The following is a 16,265-nucleotide window of genomic DNA, read 5'->3' as shown; positions in this document are numbered from 1 at the left end:
CATGTCATTAAAACTGCCCGCAATGGTGCTGCCGGGCCAGATGGGATTTATTATGTCATGCTACAACATCTTGATGACAAAGCTTTGTGCCACCTCCCAGTCTTTTACAATCGCATATTTTTAGAAAATGTTTTTCCAACTTCTGGCATCACTCTACAATTTTGGCATTCCTGAAGCCTGGAAAAGATCCATCCAACCCTTATAGCTATAGACCCATATCTCTCTCAAGCTGCCTCAGCAAAATTCTTGAGAAAATTATCCACAGAAGACTCGTCTGGATCATTGAGTCGGAACAGCTAATGAGCCATAGTCAATATGGCTTTCGTCAAAACAGGTCATGCTTAGATCTTATGGTCAAGGCTGAATTTGCCATCCATAATGCTTTTGTCAAACATGAACATCTAGTAATGGTTTCAGTAGACATAGAGAAGGCTTTCGATACCACCTGGCAGTATGGTATATTTAGTGATCTTTGCATTCTCGGACTACGAGGCAACCTTCCTATATTTGTTCAGAACTTTCTATATACTACATCATTTCAAGTTCGATACCAACATGTCCTTTCCGCAACTTTCATCCAGGAAGGTGTTCCACAGGGATCAGTATTGAGTGCCACTCTTTTTTCTCTGAGAATAGATTCTATCACTAAGGGGGTGGCAAATGAAATTTAACATTGACAAATGTAAAGTACTACATATGGGAAACAGCAACCCCATAGCAACGTATCAACTCTGTGGTACTACACTGACAGTGGTAGAGAATGAAAGGGACCTGGGGGTGGTTGTGCAGGCAGATATGAAGTTTTCTGAGCAGTGCAGACAGGCTGCAAGAGTAGCTCATGGTGTATTGTCAATGATATATAGGAATTTTTCTAGCAGGGATAAGGAGGGTGATTATTCCCTTGTATAAGGCAATGGTCAGGCCACACCTAGAGTACTGTATACAGGCCTGGAGGCCTCATTTCAAGAAGGATGTAGAGCTGCTGGAACGAGTACAAAGAAGGGCAACAAGATTAGTGAATGGAACAAAGGGGTGCTCTTACGAAGAAAGGCTTAAGTTTTGTGAATTAGTGTCTGGAGACTAGGCACCAGCGAGGTGATCTGATAGAGGTGTACAAAGCCTTGAATGGTTTGAGCATGCTCAATGCTGATGGGATTCTTCCTCTTGCTCAGAATAATCACCTGAGAGGGCATAAATTCAAATTGAGGAAAGACAGATGTAGGATAGATGTGTGGAAATTTGCCTTTAGCCAGCGGGTGGTTGGTAGGTGGAACAGACTTCCATCCCTTGTCGTGGAAGTTGATAGCCTAAATAAGTTTAAGGCTCAGCTGGACAGGTATATCGAACGAACAGAGGGGTGAAGTGGTTATTTTTTATTTATTTATTTTACTTTATTTTTTTTTGGCTAATGCTACATAAGATCCTTGAGGTTGTCACAGACATTCTCTCAGATATGCCAGACAAGCTGTTCTTGCTACCTGGGAGTCTAAAACGCTGATGGAACTGATATTCGGGTGACACTTAAGTCAAGTGGACCCAATTTCAGCGAATTCCGGCGGTCTATGACAGCCAAATCCTCTGCTTGCACCTTCACGATGGTGGGACTGTTAGTAATCCTGGGTATAACCTCCATGCACAAGTACATGGTGGGTGACCACCCAGGTGTGAACCAACGTAAGCAGGAGTCGAGGTGTGGTGCCCACACCACATGGAGGAACGCCGCCCCTCTATGTTACCAGGCAGTACTAGGTGGTAGATGACTCTCATCAACCGGTGAAATACCACCACTTTGCTTATTGGAGGCTTGAAGTGGTGGAACCCATGTTTAGTCTCTAGAGCTAAGTTCCGACCAACCCTTCCCTATCTCTTCCACCATGCATTATGATTGATGATTTTTGAGGTTATGATGAATGTCGTGGCGAGATCCAATATTCCTTACATTTCAAGGGTACAGCTCTAAAAGGGTGTTCGCAGGCCGGCCGCTAGATAGTACACCGGACCAAACTATTGGTAACTCTCTAGGAGGCTTCTGGATCAGTTAGTGTATAATCTTGCTACCTCTACTCTGCCAGATAGTGACTGGAGGGAGTCCGAGTAGTGTGTATGCGGGGAGCATTATCGAGGCCACGTTATGTCAAGGATCTGGGTATATTCTTACCACATGTACGCCATATCCAAAAATTTCATTACTTCATACAGCATGTCCCACCCACTTTTTCTTACTATTGAATACACCATGAATTATCAAAATAATAGAGCAAGCTTATCTGCAAAAAGATCTAAACCTCCCAAGGACTTCCTAATTCATTTCACAAATATACGTGGTCTCAATTCCAATCTCAACGATGTCCATTTCCACTTGCAGTCTTCCAAACCCCATGTACTTTTTTGACTGAATCTCAGTTATCAGTTGATTCAACTACTGCTCATCTCAGATGTCCAAATTATTTGCTGTATGATTCCTTTCGCCTCAAAGGTGGTACTTGTACATATGTCCGTTCTGATATTCCCTGTCAGAGACGTGGCAATTTGGAATCTCCTCTCTTTGATCTTCTCTGGCTTAAAATCTCTCTACCTCATTGTGTCAAATTCATCTGTTGTCTCTACCGTTCTACCAACTCCACTAATCACTTGGAGCTCTTTGACTTCCTCTCTTTGCAACTTGACTTTCTCCAGTCCAACTTTCCTAACAGTGAGGTAATTTTCCTTGGTGATTTTAACGTTCACAACTCCAGCTGGCTTCCGTTTTCTAGTTACACCGACCCAGCAGGTCGAGATGCTGAGGCTTTTGCAATTACTAATGACCTAGCACAAATTGTTCATTTACCTACAAGAATACCGGACAATCCTAATCATACAGCCAATACGCTTGATCTTTTTCTCACAAACAACCCTTCTAAATACAAGGTCGAAGTGAGAGGTCCTTTAGGCACTTCAGATCACAACTTGATGATTGTCTCTTCTCCAATGGAACCTTTCTCTCATGGCTATTCCCAACCTCATATTGTATGGCATTACAAGAATGCAAAATGGGATGACCTGCGAGACTTCTTTTCTTCTTTTCCTTGGTCTGATTACTGTTTCAAAACTTCTGATGTCAACGTTTGCTCAGATCGTGTCAGTGAAATTATTCTTCCAGGAATGGAATCCTTTATCCCACACTCCACTTTAAAATCTCGTCCTTTATCTAAACCTTGGTTCCCCAACAAATGTGCTAAGGCTGTCCAAGAGAAGAATGTTGCATATCGTAACTGGCTTGTTTCTAATTCTTCAGTTTCATTTTCTGCCTACACCAAAGCTCGCAACAATTGTAAAGCAGTTATTAATCAGTCCAAACTAGAGTTTGAACAGGCTAAGAGTAGAAAACTTGCTTCTTGCCCTAATGGTAGCCGAGCATTCTGGTCTCTTGCCAAAGCTATTGGCTGAAACCTTTGCCCATCTCTGCTCCCACCTCTGTCCAAACCAGATGGTTCTGTTCTCACTTCAGCCAAGGATAAAGCTGACCTGCTAGCATCCCATTTTTCTTCCAGCTCATGTATTAATGATCTTGGTAAAACACCTCCCACCATTCCTAACACGCTCCATTCAATGTCTTCTGTGGTCTTCCGTCAAAAGGATATCAGAAGGATTTTGATGAATCTTGATGCTAAGAAAGCTCCAGGTCCTGATGGTATTTCTCCACTTGTTCTCAAAACCTGTGCTCCTGAACTTACTCCTTAATCCTTCTTTGCCGCCTCTTTTCACTTTCTTATTCCAAAGGTGTTTTTCCTTCTGCTTGGAAATTTGCTCATATCCAGCCAGTTCCTAAAAAGGGTGACAAATCCCTCCCATCCAATTATCGTCCCATTGCAATTACTTCTACTCTTTCTAAAGTAATGGAGAAATCAATTAACCGGCAACTCTTAAACTACCTAGAAACCTTCCGTCTGATCAACGATCGCCAGTATAGATTCCGTCAGTGTCGATCCACTGGTGATATTCTGGCTTATGTTACCCATTTATGGACTAATTCAATGGAAAGGTTCGGTGAAACACAAGTAGTTGCTCTTGACATCTCAAAGGCTTTTGATCGTGTTTGGCATAAAGGTCTTCTAAACAAGCTTCCATCTTATGGTTTGCCAACTGTTTTTAGTAATTGGTTATCCAGTTTTCTCTCTGTTCGCTCACTGAGGGTGATGGTAGATGTCTCTCTGTCTTCTAACTTCTCCACTAATGCCAGTGTCCCCCAAGGTTCAGTTCTTTCCCCCACTCTTTTCCTCTTGTATATCAATGACCTTCTTCCATTGACTGGAAATCCTATCCATAGTTTTGCCGATGATAGCACATTGCATTCAACTTTCCATTTTGAGAAACCTTGTCCTGCTCAATCAGCTTCAACTTCTCGAAAATCTGCTGCCAATTCCTTAAATGCCGATCTTCAGGTAATTCTCCAGTGGGGCAAAGACAACTTAGTTGATTTCAACCCTTCTAAAACTCAGTCTTGTCTTATATCTCGCAAAAAGGATTCTTCTGCTCCTATGCTTATCTTTAGTGACACTCCGATTTCTAGGCAAAATGATATATCTCTTTTGGGGATTACCCTAACTTCTAATCTCTCTTGGCACAAGCACATTACAAATATTGCTTCCTCTGCATCTAAAAAACTTGGTTTTCTCTTTTGCTCTCGGCGTTACTTTTCTTCCAAACAGCTGCTCACTCTGTATAAATCGCAAATCCGCCCTGCCATGGAATATTGTTCCCACATCTGGGTGGTGCCCCCAAAACCTCTCTCAGGCTTCTTGATTCCATTCAGAAGAGGGCAGTTAGGTTAATTAATGATTCATCTCTAACAGAGTCTCTCCACTCGCTTTCTCATAGACGTACTGTTTCTGCTGCATGCCTCTTCTACAGATACTTCCATGGGCACTGTTCTTCTGAATTGGCTTCTATAATTCCCGCTCTCTCTTTCAAAACAGTCCGAACACGTGCCGCCACCAGCCAACATCCATTTACTGTCCAGCTTCAAACCCACAGAACCAACTTTTCATCTTCCTCATTTATTCATTCAACTGCCGATTTCTGGAACAACATTCCTTCATACGTATTTCTTGAAAATTACAATCTACAGAAGTTCAAGTCCAATGTCAACAAATATCTTCTTTCGTCTTCTTAACCTCCAACCCAAGCACGGTACTAAATACTATAGGTTCTAATACCTCTCGTGTTTGGGGTTCTCATAAAAAAAAATAATAAATAATCTTGCTTTCTTGCATCAAATGCCTCTACTAATGCTAATGCTAAGCAGCTTCCTAATACAGTTGAGACTTACCTTTATGCAGATGACCTTTCCATCTCCTGTCATTCTCAAAACATGGGATCTATTGAAAGACAGCTTCAGTATCACTTAATAAAATTCAACAATGGGCGAACCTCAACAGCTATTGACTCTCACAGCAGAAAACAGTCGCTATTCATTTTTGTAGACAACGCAAACTTCAGCCAGATCCTGAACTTCAAATTTCTAACATCTCCGTCCCAGTCATCAGCAACATCCGATTTCTAGGATTAACCCTTGACAATAAGTTAAATTTCCTAGATCATATTAAAAATGTACGGACTTCCTGTCTAAAAAAGTTAAACATACTCAGAGCTTTATCTGCCCAAACGTGAGGTGCAGATCGTACCTCCCTTCTTCGGTTATACAGGGCATTAGTCAGATCCCGTCTCAATTATGGTGCTCCCATCTCGATTCTGCCAGAAATAGTGCACTACGCCAGCTTGATCCCGTTCAACACAGTGCTTTGAGAATTGCAATTGGTGCATTCAGAACATTGCCAGTACATAGTCTCTACATTGATGCTCACGAGCCCCCACTAACTTTATGCAGAAAACACTGTTACTGAAATATGCTGTCAAGATACAAAGTTGTGCCTCTCATCCCGTTCACTCATACCTTTTCAACCCACCATTAGAAAACCTATACAGAAAGAAACCTAGCATAGTAAAACCAGCTGGTCTTCGCCTTCTTGAAGTGGCACAGGTTTGTAATATTTCCATCCATTCCGTACAGCAGGTAGCAACTTATACTCAACCACCATGGACTCCTCTTCCAACCTGTGACACTTACCTCTGTCAATGGAGAAAGAATACTTTGCAAGCATCAAATGTCAACCAAATTCATGCAGTTCACACTCAAAGATATACTGATTTCTCCCCAATTTATACAGATGGCTCTAAATCTAATTCAAATGTTGGAGCAGCTGCAGTGTTTCCAAATACAATTGTATCAGTTTCCCTTCCATCAGGGCCCCAGGTGCCAAGCGATTTATTAGTGACTAAGCGATTCCCAGTGATATATAGAGTGTTCTAAAAATAAACAAGTTTCTTTAATTTCCTCGTTAAAATCCTATTATTTTTTGTGAAGCAGCTCTTTATCTTACAATCAGTAAGTGAAGACACAGAAAGGAAACTCACCTTTCTTATTTTTTCTCTTATTCTCACTTTTACTAATCTAACTTACACAGCCGCTTGGTCACTAAGAGGCACTGCTCTTGCCTCCACGTGGTGGGGCTGGTAACCTGGGAGAGGAAAGTAACACTCCCAGGGCCAAAAGAGCAAACATGAGTAGTAAATTAACTACTAGTACTATAGGGCTTCAAGAGAAAGCCCTATAGTACTAGTAAGTAGTGAAACAGAAAACACAAAATCAAAGAGACAGAAGACAGATATGGACCCACCAAAAATACCAACATTCATTGTCATACATGCGACAGGAGATCAGACATTAGGAAGTATGTCTCCGTTTGTAATCCAGAAAACATTAGAGGGTCTAGTAGGATCTCCCAAGTCAGTTCGACGGCTGAGATCTGGAGACATACTAGTGGAAACAGAAATCCCAAACACTCCCTGAAATTACTTTCAACAACAATTTTTGGAAGAATGCCAGTAGTTGTGACACCACACAACACACTGAATTCTTCCAGAGGGGTGATCTCAGAGTGGGACCTCTTAAATGTGTCAGAGGAAGAGCTCACAGAAGAATTAAGAAGCCAAGAAGTTACAGGAGTGAAGAGAATTAATATCCGAAGGGATGGAAATATAATTCCAACAAGAACCCTTATCATAACATTTAATACTCCAAAACCTCCAGCAACAATCAAAGCAGGATATCTGAACTGCCAAGTACGACAATACATACCAAATCCACTACGTTGTTACAAATGTCAGAAATTTGGACATTCACAAATGGCATGCAGAAACTCAGCAACCTGTGCAAAGTGTGATTCTAAAGAATACGAGACTACAGTTTGCTCTGCCAACATCTTGAAATGTACAAACTGTAAAGGGGAACACCCAGCCTACTCAAAAACGTGTGAAAAATGGAAACAAGAGAAACTAATTCAGAAATACAAAACAGAACACAACACAACGTACCAAGAAGCAAGGAGAATAATACAGCCACGGCCTACAAACAAGCCAACATATGCACAAGCAGTAATCCAATATAAATCAGTAGAAGTTCAAACCAAAATTTCCATGATGCCAAAAGAATCATCTACTGGATTGAAGGCACAGAAACAGGAGAAAATAGTGAATACCTCAATTTCTCATCACACAGAACAGATATCCACAAATCAGCATCACAACGAAAACCGACCTAAACTTATAAACACCAAAGAAACCGAACACATGGAAATAGGAAAAATAAACACAACTGAAGAACCAATATTAGAAATTTTCACAGAAGAAGATATGGACATGGACCGACCAAACTATCCTAAAAAAGATAAGACAAAGCATAAGAATGCTCCATTTCGGAAGCAACCCGGAAGCCCTAGAAAAACCAAATAATGGATCAGTTCATCCAGTGGAATTGTAGAGGACTACGTGCCAATTACGACGATGTCCACTATTTAATAACACAACATACGCCAATATGTTTTTGTCTACAAGAGACGTACCTTAGACAACAAGACACCCTTTCAGTGAAAAATTATAGACTGTATAGGAAAGACAGATTAAGAGAAAGGTCAACACATGGAGGTGTAGCCATCTTAGTCCATAATCATATCCCAACCGAACACATTCCTTTAAACAGCAATATAGAAGCGATAGCTGTAAGAATAACACTGAAATTTAGGGTAACCATCTGTTCAATGTACCTTCCACCAAGACCAAATATACCATTTGAGGAAATAGACCAACTAATCTCCCAACTCCCATCACCTTTCTGTATAATGGGAGACCTGAATGGCCATAGTCAACTGTGGGGAAACATTGATATCAATAGACGAGGACGGATAATAGAAAGAATAATAGACCATCATAACCTTTCTCTACTCAATAATGGCAAACATACGTATTTTCACTTTCCTAGTCGCACAACCTCAGCAGTAGACCTAACCGGAATTAAAGTGGCAAGTAATAGAAAACCCGTACAGCAGTGACCACTACCCAGTAATCACCATACTGACCAGAAACCTTCCTTGCCACCCAAACAGACCACCCCGCTGGAAAATAGAAAAAGGTAACTGGGAAAAATTTCGAGAACTGGCAATATTTAATCCACAAATCATCCAAGAAACATCGGTCGATGATGCTCTAAAGCACGTCACAGATACATTAATACAAGCAGCCAAACAAACAATACCCACAACCTCGACTCGTTTTCCATTGCACCCAAAATCCTGGTGGGACGAAAATTGCATGAAAACAAGAAGAGAACAAAACAAAGCCTGGAATAAGTTCCGGAGATATCGTACAACAGATAATCTGATAAAATTTAAGCAAGCACGAGCACTAGCTAGGTATACACGGAAAAAAGCCAGAAAAACTTCCTGGATCCAGTTTACTTCCTCTATAAATAGAACAACAAACACAAAAATAATATGGAATAAAATAGGAAAAATGAATGGGAAGTATAAAAACCAACCATCACTAGTATTACATTGGAATGGAGAAAGCATTACCAAACCATCAGAGATAGCTAATATACTAGGTGAAACGTTTGCTAAAGTATCGTCCAAACAATCCTACAATACTGAATTTTTGACCTATAAGGAGAAAACGGAAAAAAACAGAATTAATTTTAATACTAAAAGGATTGAACCCTACAACCAACCAATTACAATACATGAATTACGTCAAGCAGTATCACAAACAAAACCAAGTGCAGTTGGACCAGACAACATGCACTATGATATGCTTAAACACCTAAAGCAGAAAGAGATAGAAAACCTCCTTCAACTGTACAACCGCATATTCCTAGAAAACCAATATCCTGAAGCGTGGCATCATGCAATAGTATTAGCTTTCCAAAAACCCAATAAAGATCAGAAGGACCCAAACAACTATCGTCCGATAGCCCTCACAAGCTGCTTAAGCAAAGTACTAGAGAAGATCATCAACAAAAGATTAGTCTGGTTTTTGGAGACAACTAACTGGTTCACCAATATGCAGTGTGGGTTTAGACACAATCGATCCACATTAGATCACCTTGTACGAATAGAAGCAGATATAAGAGATGCATTTATAACCTCAAAGCATATGGTTACGGTATTTTTTGATATAGAAAAGGCTTATGACACGGCATGGAGACATGGTATATTACAAGATATCCACGATGCAGGACTCAGAGGACATTTACCACTATTCATTCAAAATTTCATGAAAAATAGAACATTTCAAGTTAGAGTACAAAACACCATGTCAAAATCATATAAACAAGAAGAAGGAGTTCCGCAAGGGTCTGTCCTGAGTGCCATACTATTTTCAATAAAAATAAATAGCATCACAAAACAACTACCACCCACAGTGTCATATGCACTATATGTAGATGACTTCAGTATTTCATATCAAGCACAGAACATGGGAACAATAGAAAGACAAATACAATGTGCAATTAACAACGTTAATCATTGGGCCCAGAAAAACGGGTTTAGAATATCAAAAGAAAAAACAGTCTGCATACATTTCTGTAGAAAACGAAATTTACATCCCGAACCTGAACTAATATTGCAAGGTAACACAATACCAGTTAAACAAAGTGTAAAATTTCTTCGACTTATTCTAGACAGCAAATTGACCTTTGTAGAACATATAAAAGAACTACGAATAAAATGTATGAAACAAATAACCCCAGGGGCTCACATCTAGTGAGTATGGGCTTGGCACACCCAGGGTCCTGAGCTGGATATCATCATTCTTCTCTTTCTTGGTGATTTCCTTCTATCTCTCTCTCTCTCTCTCTCTCAGGGTAACTCAAAAAATTTTTTTTTTTTTTTTTTGGCTGGTGCAGCATAAGCCTCAGGCTTCCTTGTACTATATGGCTAATAATAATAATAATAATAATAACTTAATATTCTTAAAGTCTTAACAACAACATCTTGGGGGGCAGACCGTTATACCCTGCTCAACTTGTATAAAGCACTAGTAAGGTCAAAAATAGATTATGGAGCACCGGTTTATGCATCAGCAAGAAAGAGCGCCCTCAAATGGCTAGATCCGATTCACCATAGTGCAATTCGAATAGCAACAGGAGCTTTCCGCACATCCCCTATATACAGTCTCTATACAGAGGCTAATGAACCACCACTGTTCCTGAGGAGACAACAGTTGTCATTGCTGTATGCTTACAGGATAAGACCCATAAGAGACCATCCGACTTGGACAACTTTATTCTCGCCAAAATGGGAAAACATATATAAGAACCGCAAAAGAGCAAACCAGCCTCTAGGCATCAGACTACAGGAGCTACTCATAACACATGACCTAAAAATAGACAACGTTGCAAACCAAGAAGGATATATAGATCCACCATGGATAAACCATACCACAGCCTACGAACTCCTCACACAAAACTGGAATAAAAATACCTTGTCAGACAGAACCTTTCAACAACTGCATGCAGCACATAGAATGCAATATCCCAATCACATACCAATATATACAGACGGATCAAAATCAGAGAACCATGTAGGAGCAGCAGCAGTATTCCCAGATATTACATTGTCACGCCAACTCCCAAAAGAATGCAGTGTCTGCACTGCAGAATTAGTAGCAATTCAGATAGCCCTGGAGCATTTCAGAACCACCTACCACTTGAGAGCAGTAATATACTGTGATTCATTAAGTGTAATCCAAGTCCTACAAAACACAAGCAATATAACCCATCCAGTACTCTGGCAAATTAAACGGATACTAACAGACTTCACAAATAAAAAACAAGATATACGTTTCTGCTAGATACCAGGACACAAAGGGATAAAAGGAAATGAAGAAGCGGATAGAATTGCAAAATCAACCAATAACCTTCAAGAACAATATTTCACAGTTCCACATAATGACTACAAGCCAATCATTAAAAATCGCTGTCTAACCCAATGGCAAGAACTCTGGCAAAAACAAACATGGAATAAATTATATGAAATAAAACCAAAAGTTGAGCACTGGAAAACGAGTATAAGGAAATCAAGGAGAGAAGTTGTTCTGACCAGATTGCGGATAGGCCATACGCATTTAACAAATGGTCATCTATTACGTGCAGAAGAACCCCCAAGATGCCAAGTATGCAATACTATCCAAACAGTTAAACATATACTAATAGAATGCCCAACATATGAAAATGATCGACACCGAATTTTTTCATCTTTATATAAAGGAAACCAAAACATCACCCTTGAAGATCTTATAGGTGACAAAGAACACGTGTCAGATATTTTTAGATTCATACAAACAATCAACATATACCATCTGCTGTAAATAATAGTATAATACCGCAGAAACAGTTAACCTTTCACATTCGAACAAGATTTATATAAAGAGAACATTGTATAATCAATGAACTGGCGCACTATGATCTCCGTTGTCGATGCGCCAATATACACCAAAACAACAACAACAACAACCTTCCATCAGAATTTAGTATATTTTCTGCTGAATTATATGCAATCAAACTAGCTTTAGAAAATCTCTATTCTGACTGTACCTTAAAATCTGTTATTTACACTGATTCCCTCAGCTCAATCATGTAGTTACATAATTCCTCAGATAAAGTTCATCCTGTTATAGATGAAATCAGAAGCTTATTACTGCAAATTAAAGAACGCAACCAACTGGTCACTTTTTGCTGGATTCCAGCACATTCCAGTATTTTAGGCAATGAACTGGCCGATAAAGCTGCAAAAAATCCAACTATATTAGATTTAACCAATATCCTTATTCCAGCATCAGATTATGCACTAACCGTACATGCCGCCTGCCTATCACAATGGACAGCACTCTAGCACTCTGAGACTAATAATAAACTCTTTCTGTTTAAACGTGATCCAAAAATTTGGTGCTCCAGTGTCTATACATCGAGACGAGAAGTAGTCCTTTCAAGGGCAAGAATAGGTCATACCATCTGACTCACCTTCATTTACTCACAGGAGGTGGTAGATGACTTTCATCAACCAGTGAAATACCACCACTTTGCTTATTGGAGGCTTGAAGTGGTGAAACCCATGTTTAGTCTCTAGAGCAAAGTTTCCGGCATCCCCCTCTCCCCATACTTCTCTTTCAACCCATACATGGTACTAAGTACTATAGGTTTTGATACCTTTCGTGTTTGGGGTTCTCATAAAAAAAAAAAAAAAAAAAGAGGAGATGATCCACCACAGTGTACCCATTGTTCTAACAATTTGACTGTTAAACATATTCTTATTGGCTGCCCCTACTACAAACAAGACAGAACTTCATCCTTGATCTCACTGGTTAATCTTCATAAACCAATAACTCTTGAAAATCTCATTGGTGATAAGGCAAATATTTCTGAATTTTTTTACTTCCTCAGGCAAACTGGGCTTTTTAATTATTTCTGATTTCAGATTTTATTCTGACTTTATGAAAAACTCTCATCTTTTAATATAATAAGTGAATAGGCACATTATAGCCTTAGCAGCTTATGTGCCATTAAGCCTCCATAACAACAACAACAACACACACACACACACACATGAAATGTGGGCAGAATAACTTATAAGTAAACTGCTTACTGCTGATACCAGAACTTCTACATTCAAATGAATTCAGCATCCAAGACCAGTGAACCAGTTATACCAGCCTTAAATGTTGCCAACACCTCCTCATATATTATCAGAAATATATGATGACATACATTCTTCATGGAAAAAAAAAATTAAATGGATTTAGTTCTATATAATCTAATTATGTATTTTATATAAAATATACGTTTTTTGTTGAATTTGATATAGCATTATTTGTCGCTGTAGGATGCAAGCAAAATGGTATACAGCTTAATGATGTTATACTTCCTCCTTGGGCAAAATCTGATCCCCGAGAGTTTATTCGTGTTCACAGACAGGTAATGTTCTTTAAAATTCTAGAAACAATTTATTAATTCTGTAGCTGATTTGAATATTCTTATGTTGTAGATTTTACTTTTTTGTCTGATTTCAATTCAAAATCTTTTTTCCAGGCTTTAGAATGTGATTATGTAAGTGCTCATCTCCATGAGTGGATTGACCTTGTGTTTGGTTGTAAGCAACAAGGACAAACAGCAGTAGAAGCAGTGAATGTATTTCATCATTTGTTTTATGAAGGTAATGTAGATATCTATAGTATAGATGACCCCTTGAAGAAGAATGCTACTATAGGTTTTATTAACAACTTTGGACAAATCCCAAAGCAGGTAAACTTATATCTAATGTTAACAGTGCCACATTATTATGTATTATATTATTATGAGAATATATATTACATTATTATGAGTACATTATAGGATGTATACATATTACATTATTATGAGGATGTCTTAGCCGAGTGGTCAAGCACAAGGTGCATAAATGTACGCCCTTTGAGTGACTGGAGTTCAAGCTCGTGACTACTAAGTATGGCACTGTTTCTTATATTCTCTCCATCTTGTGAACTCCTCTGACTATGTAGTCATCCCAGATTTATTTATTTATTTATTATAATAAATAAATAAATAAATTATTATTATTATTTTCCAGATCCAATTCCATAAAATTCTTCACCAAGAAGATGAATTAACTTTAAAAATTTTCCAAAAATTTTAACTTAAAAAAAAAAAAAAAAAAAAAGAACCTATTAATTTTCTCAGGTTGTTATGAAATCATTTATAATTTCCAGTTTATAACTAGAATGCTCACAATTTCACAGCACAAACCTTATAAAAAGTTTGTTTGTACTTTATGCCATAAGCTGGTATTTGCTATTTACCTGTTATCCTGTTCGTCATTATATAGGACAGTATATTGGGTTTACCCCTTGTTTCTTATTTGAAGAGATCTAGGTTCAAATTCTGTTGGATGGGCCTGTCGAAATTCTTAATTAGTCAAGGCTGTATTTCACCAGTCTCAGGCAGAGGAAGTGAAGCCTGTCCCCATGAGATTATTCCAGGTTTTTTCAACCCACACAACATGCAAATCAATTGCATAGATTAGAGACAATACATAGAATGAATTCTCTAAGTTCTGCAATCTACAATATGCAGCTTAGAGACAATACAGTTAAAGATCATATGAATCTTAGGGTCACAGTATGACCATTGGTCAGTATATCAAGAGACCTTCAAAACAACCACCCTTTGCGTTTGTAAACTTCATTTTACAATTTGAGAAACATAAACAGCAAGTAGCATAAAAAGCAGTGAAACTGGAATTTTCATTATAATAATAATGGAAATGTCAATTATAGAAATCCATCTTCATATTATTAGATATAAAAAAATGTATCTAATTCTATAAATTGTGATATTTTACTTGAAAAGTTGAAAAATCTATGTAATTTGGAAATGACATTACATGTGATTATCCATAGAATAATTTTGGAAGTGACCCACATTCAGGGCTTTGACCTAATTCCTAAACTTATTACAAAGATGACATTTTGGGATTCATGCCAGATGCCATTACTAGACAATATAGGACTATTAACTGTTCCTCTGCTGTGTGTAAATAAACTATGAACAGACACAATTTGGCCTCAGTAGCCCTTGTGTCATTAAACCCAATATCACCAACAACAACAACAGAAGCCCCTGATGCTGACTTGTTTAACACTGCAGCACAGTCTTAGTTAGACAAGTTTTAGGTTTCATTTTCAGTTTTAGGTTGCATTAGGTGTAAGTTTCACTAAAGGATGTAAAAATTTCATTTAGTGTTGTTATCAACATAGGACTAAGTCAAAAACTGATATAAAGGGGTGTTCGTCTGTGAATAGACAGACATAATTCCATTTTTCAAGTATTTATTTAGCAGGAAAGATTTCCTCAGATGTTTTGGATAATGCAGCATCTTTGCCAACCTATAAAAGAGCAAACAAGAGGAATTAAAAAAGTAGGACTCTAAAGTAAAAAAATATTGTTCATTATTCGATAGAAATTTCATGAATAAAAAAATATTGTCCATTATTGGTTAGAAACTTCATGAATATTTTCTTCCAGAAAGAAATATTGCATTAGATGAAAGTACTATTTGTTTCAAGGATAGAATTTCATTAAAATGTTATAACTCTCAAAAGTCAACAAAGTAGGCCTTAATTATTCCACTCAATGTGGGCACATGTTCATTTTTTTTTTTTTTTTTTTATGTGAACCCCAAACACGAGAGGTATTAGAACCTATAGTACTTAGTACCGTGCTTGGGTTGGAGGTTAAGAAGACGAAAGAAGATATTTGTTGACACTGGACTTGAACTTCTGTTGATTGTAATTTTCAGGAAATACATATGAAGGAAGGTTGTTCCAGAAAACGGCAGTTGAATGAATAAATGAGGAAGATGAAAAGTTGGTTCTGTGGGTTTGAAGTTGGACAGTAAATGGATGTTGGCTGGTGGCGGCACGTGTTTGGACTATTTTGAAAGAGAGAGCGGGAATTATAGAAGCCAGTTCAGAAGAACAGTGCCCATGGAAGTATCTGTAGAAGAGGCATACAGCAGAAACAGTACATCTATGAGAAAGCGAGTGGAGAGACTCTGTTAGAGATGAATCATTAATTAACCTAACTGCCCTCTTCTGAATGGAATCAAGAAGCCTGAGAGAGGTTTTGGGGCACCACCCCAGATGTGGGAACAATATTCCATGGCAGGGCGGATTTGCGATTTATACAGAGTGAGCAGCTCTTTGGAAGAAAAGTAACGTCGAGAGCGAAAGAGAAAACCAAGTTTTTTAGATGCAGAGGAAGCAATATTTGTAATGTGCTTGTGCCAAGAGAGATTAGAAGTCAGGGTAATCCCCAAAAGAGATATATCATTTTGCCTAAAATT

General features: G+C 38.4%; 1 protein-coding gene across 3 annotated transcripts in view; it reads left to right on the top strand.

The window, feature by feature from the left end:
• Nucleotides 1–16,265, top strand: part of bchs (WD repeat and FYVE domain containing 3 bchs) — a 1,877,108-nt gene that overhangs the window by 1,647,716 nt on the left and 213,127 nt on the right. For all 3 annotated transcript variants that reach the window (XM_090389621.1, XM_090389619.1, XM_090389620.1), the window contains exons 60-61: nt 13,251–13,342; nt 13,457–13,669. In XM_090389621.1, the coding sequence (XP_090245747.1) occupies nt 13,251–13,342; nt 13,457–13,669 (305 nt within the window). The remainder of the gene's footprint in view (nt 1–13,250; nt 13,343–13,456; nt 13,670–16,265) is intronic.

The sequence above is a fragment of the Mastigoproctus giganteus genome, chromosome 2 (genome assembly GCF_048544385.1).
Source record: "Mastigoproctus giganteus isolate SK-2022 chromosome 2, ASM4854438v1, whole genome shotgun sequence".
Classification (NCBI taxonomy): Eukaryota; Metazoa; Arthropoda; class Arachnida; order Uropygi; family Thelyphonidae; genus Mastigoproctus; species Mastigoproctus giganteus.
The sequence above is the reverse complement of the archived record's forward strand: the minus strand, read 5'-3'. Positions and strand labels throughout refer to the sequence as shown.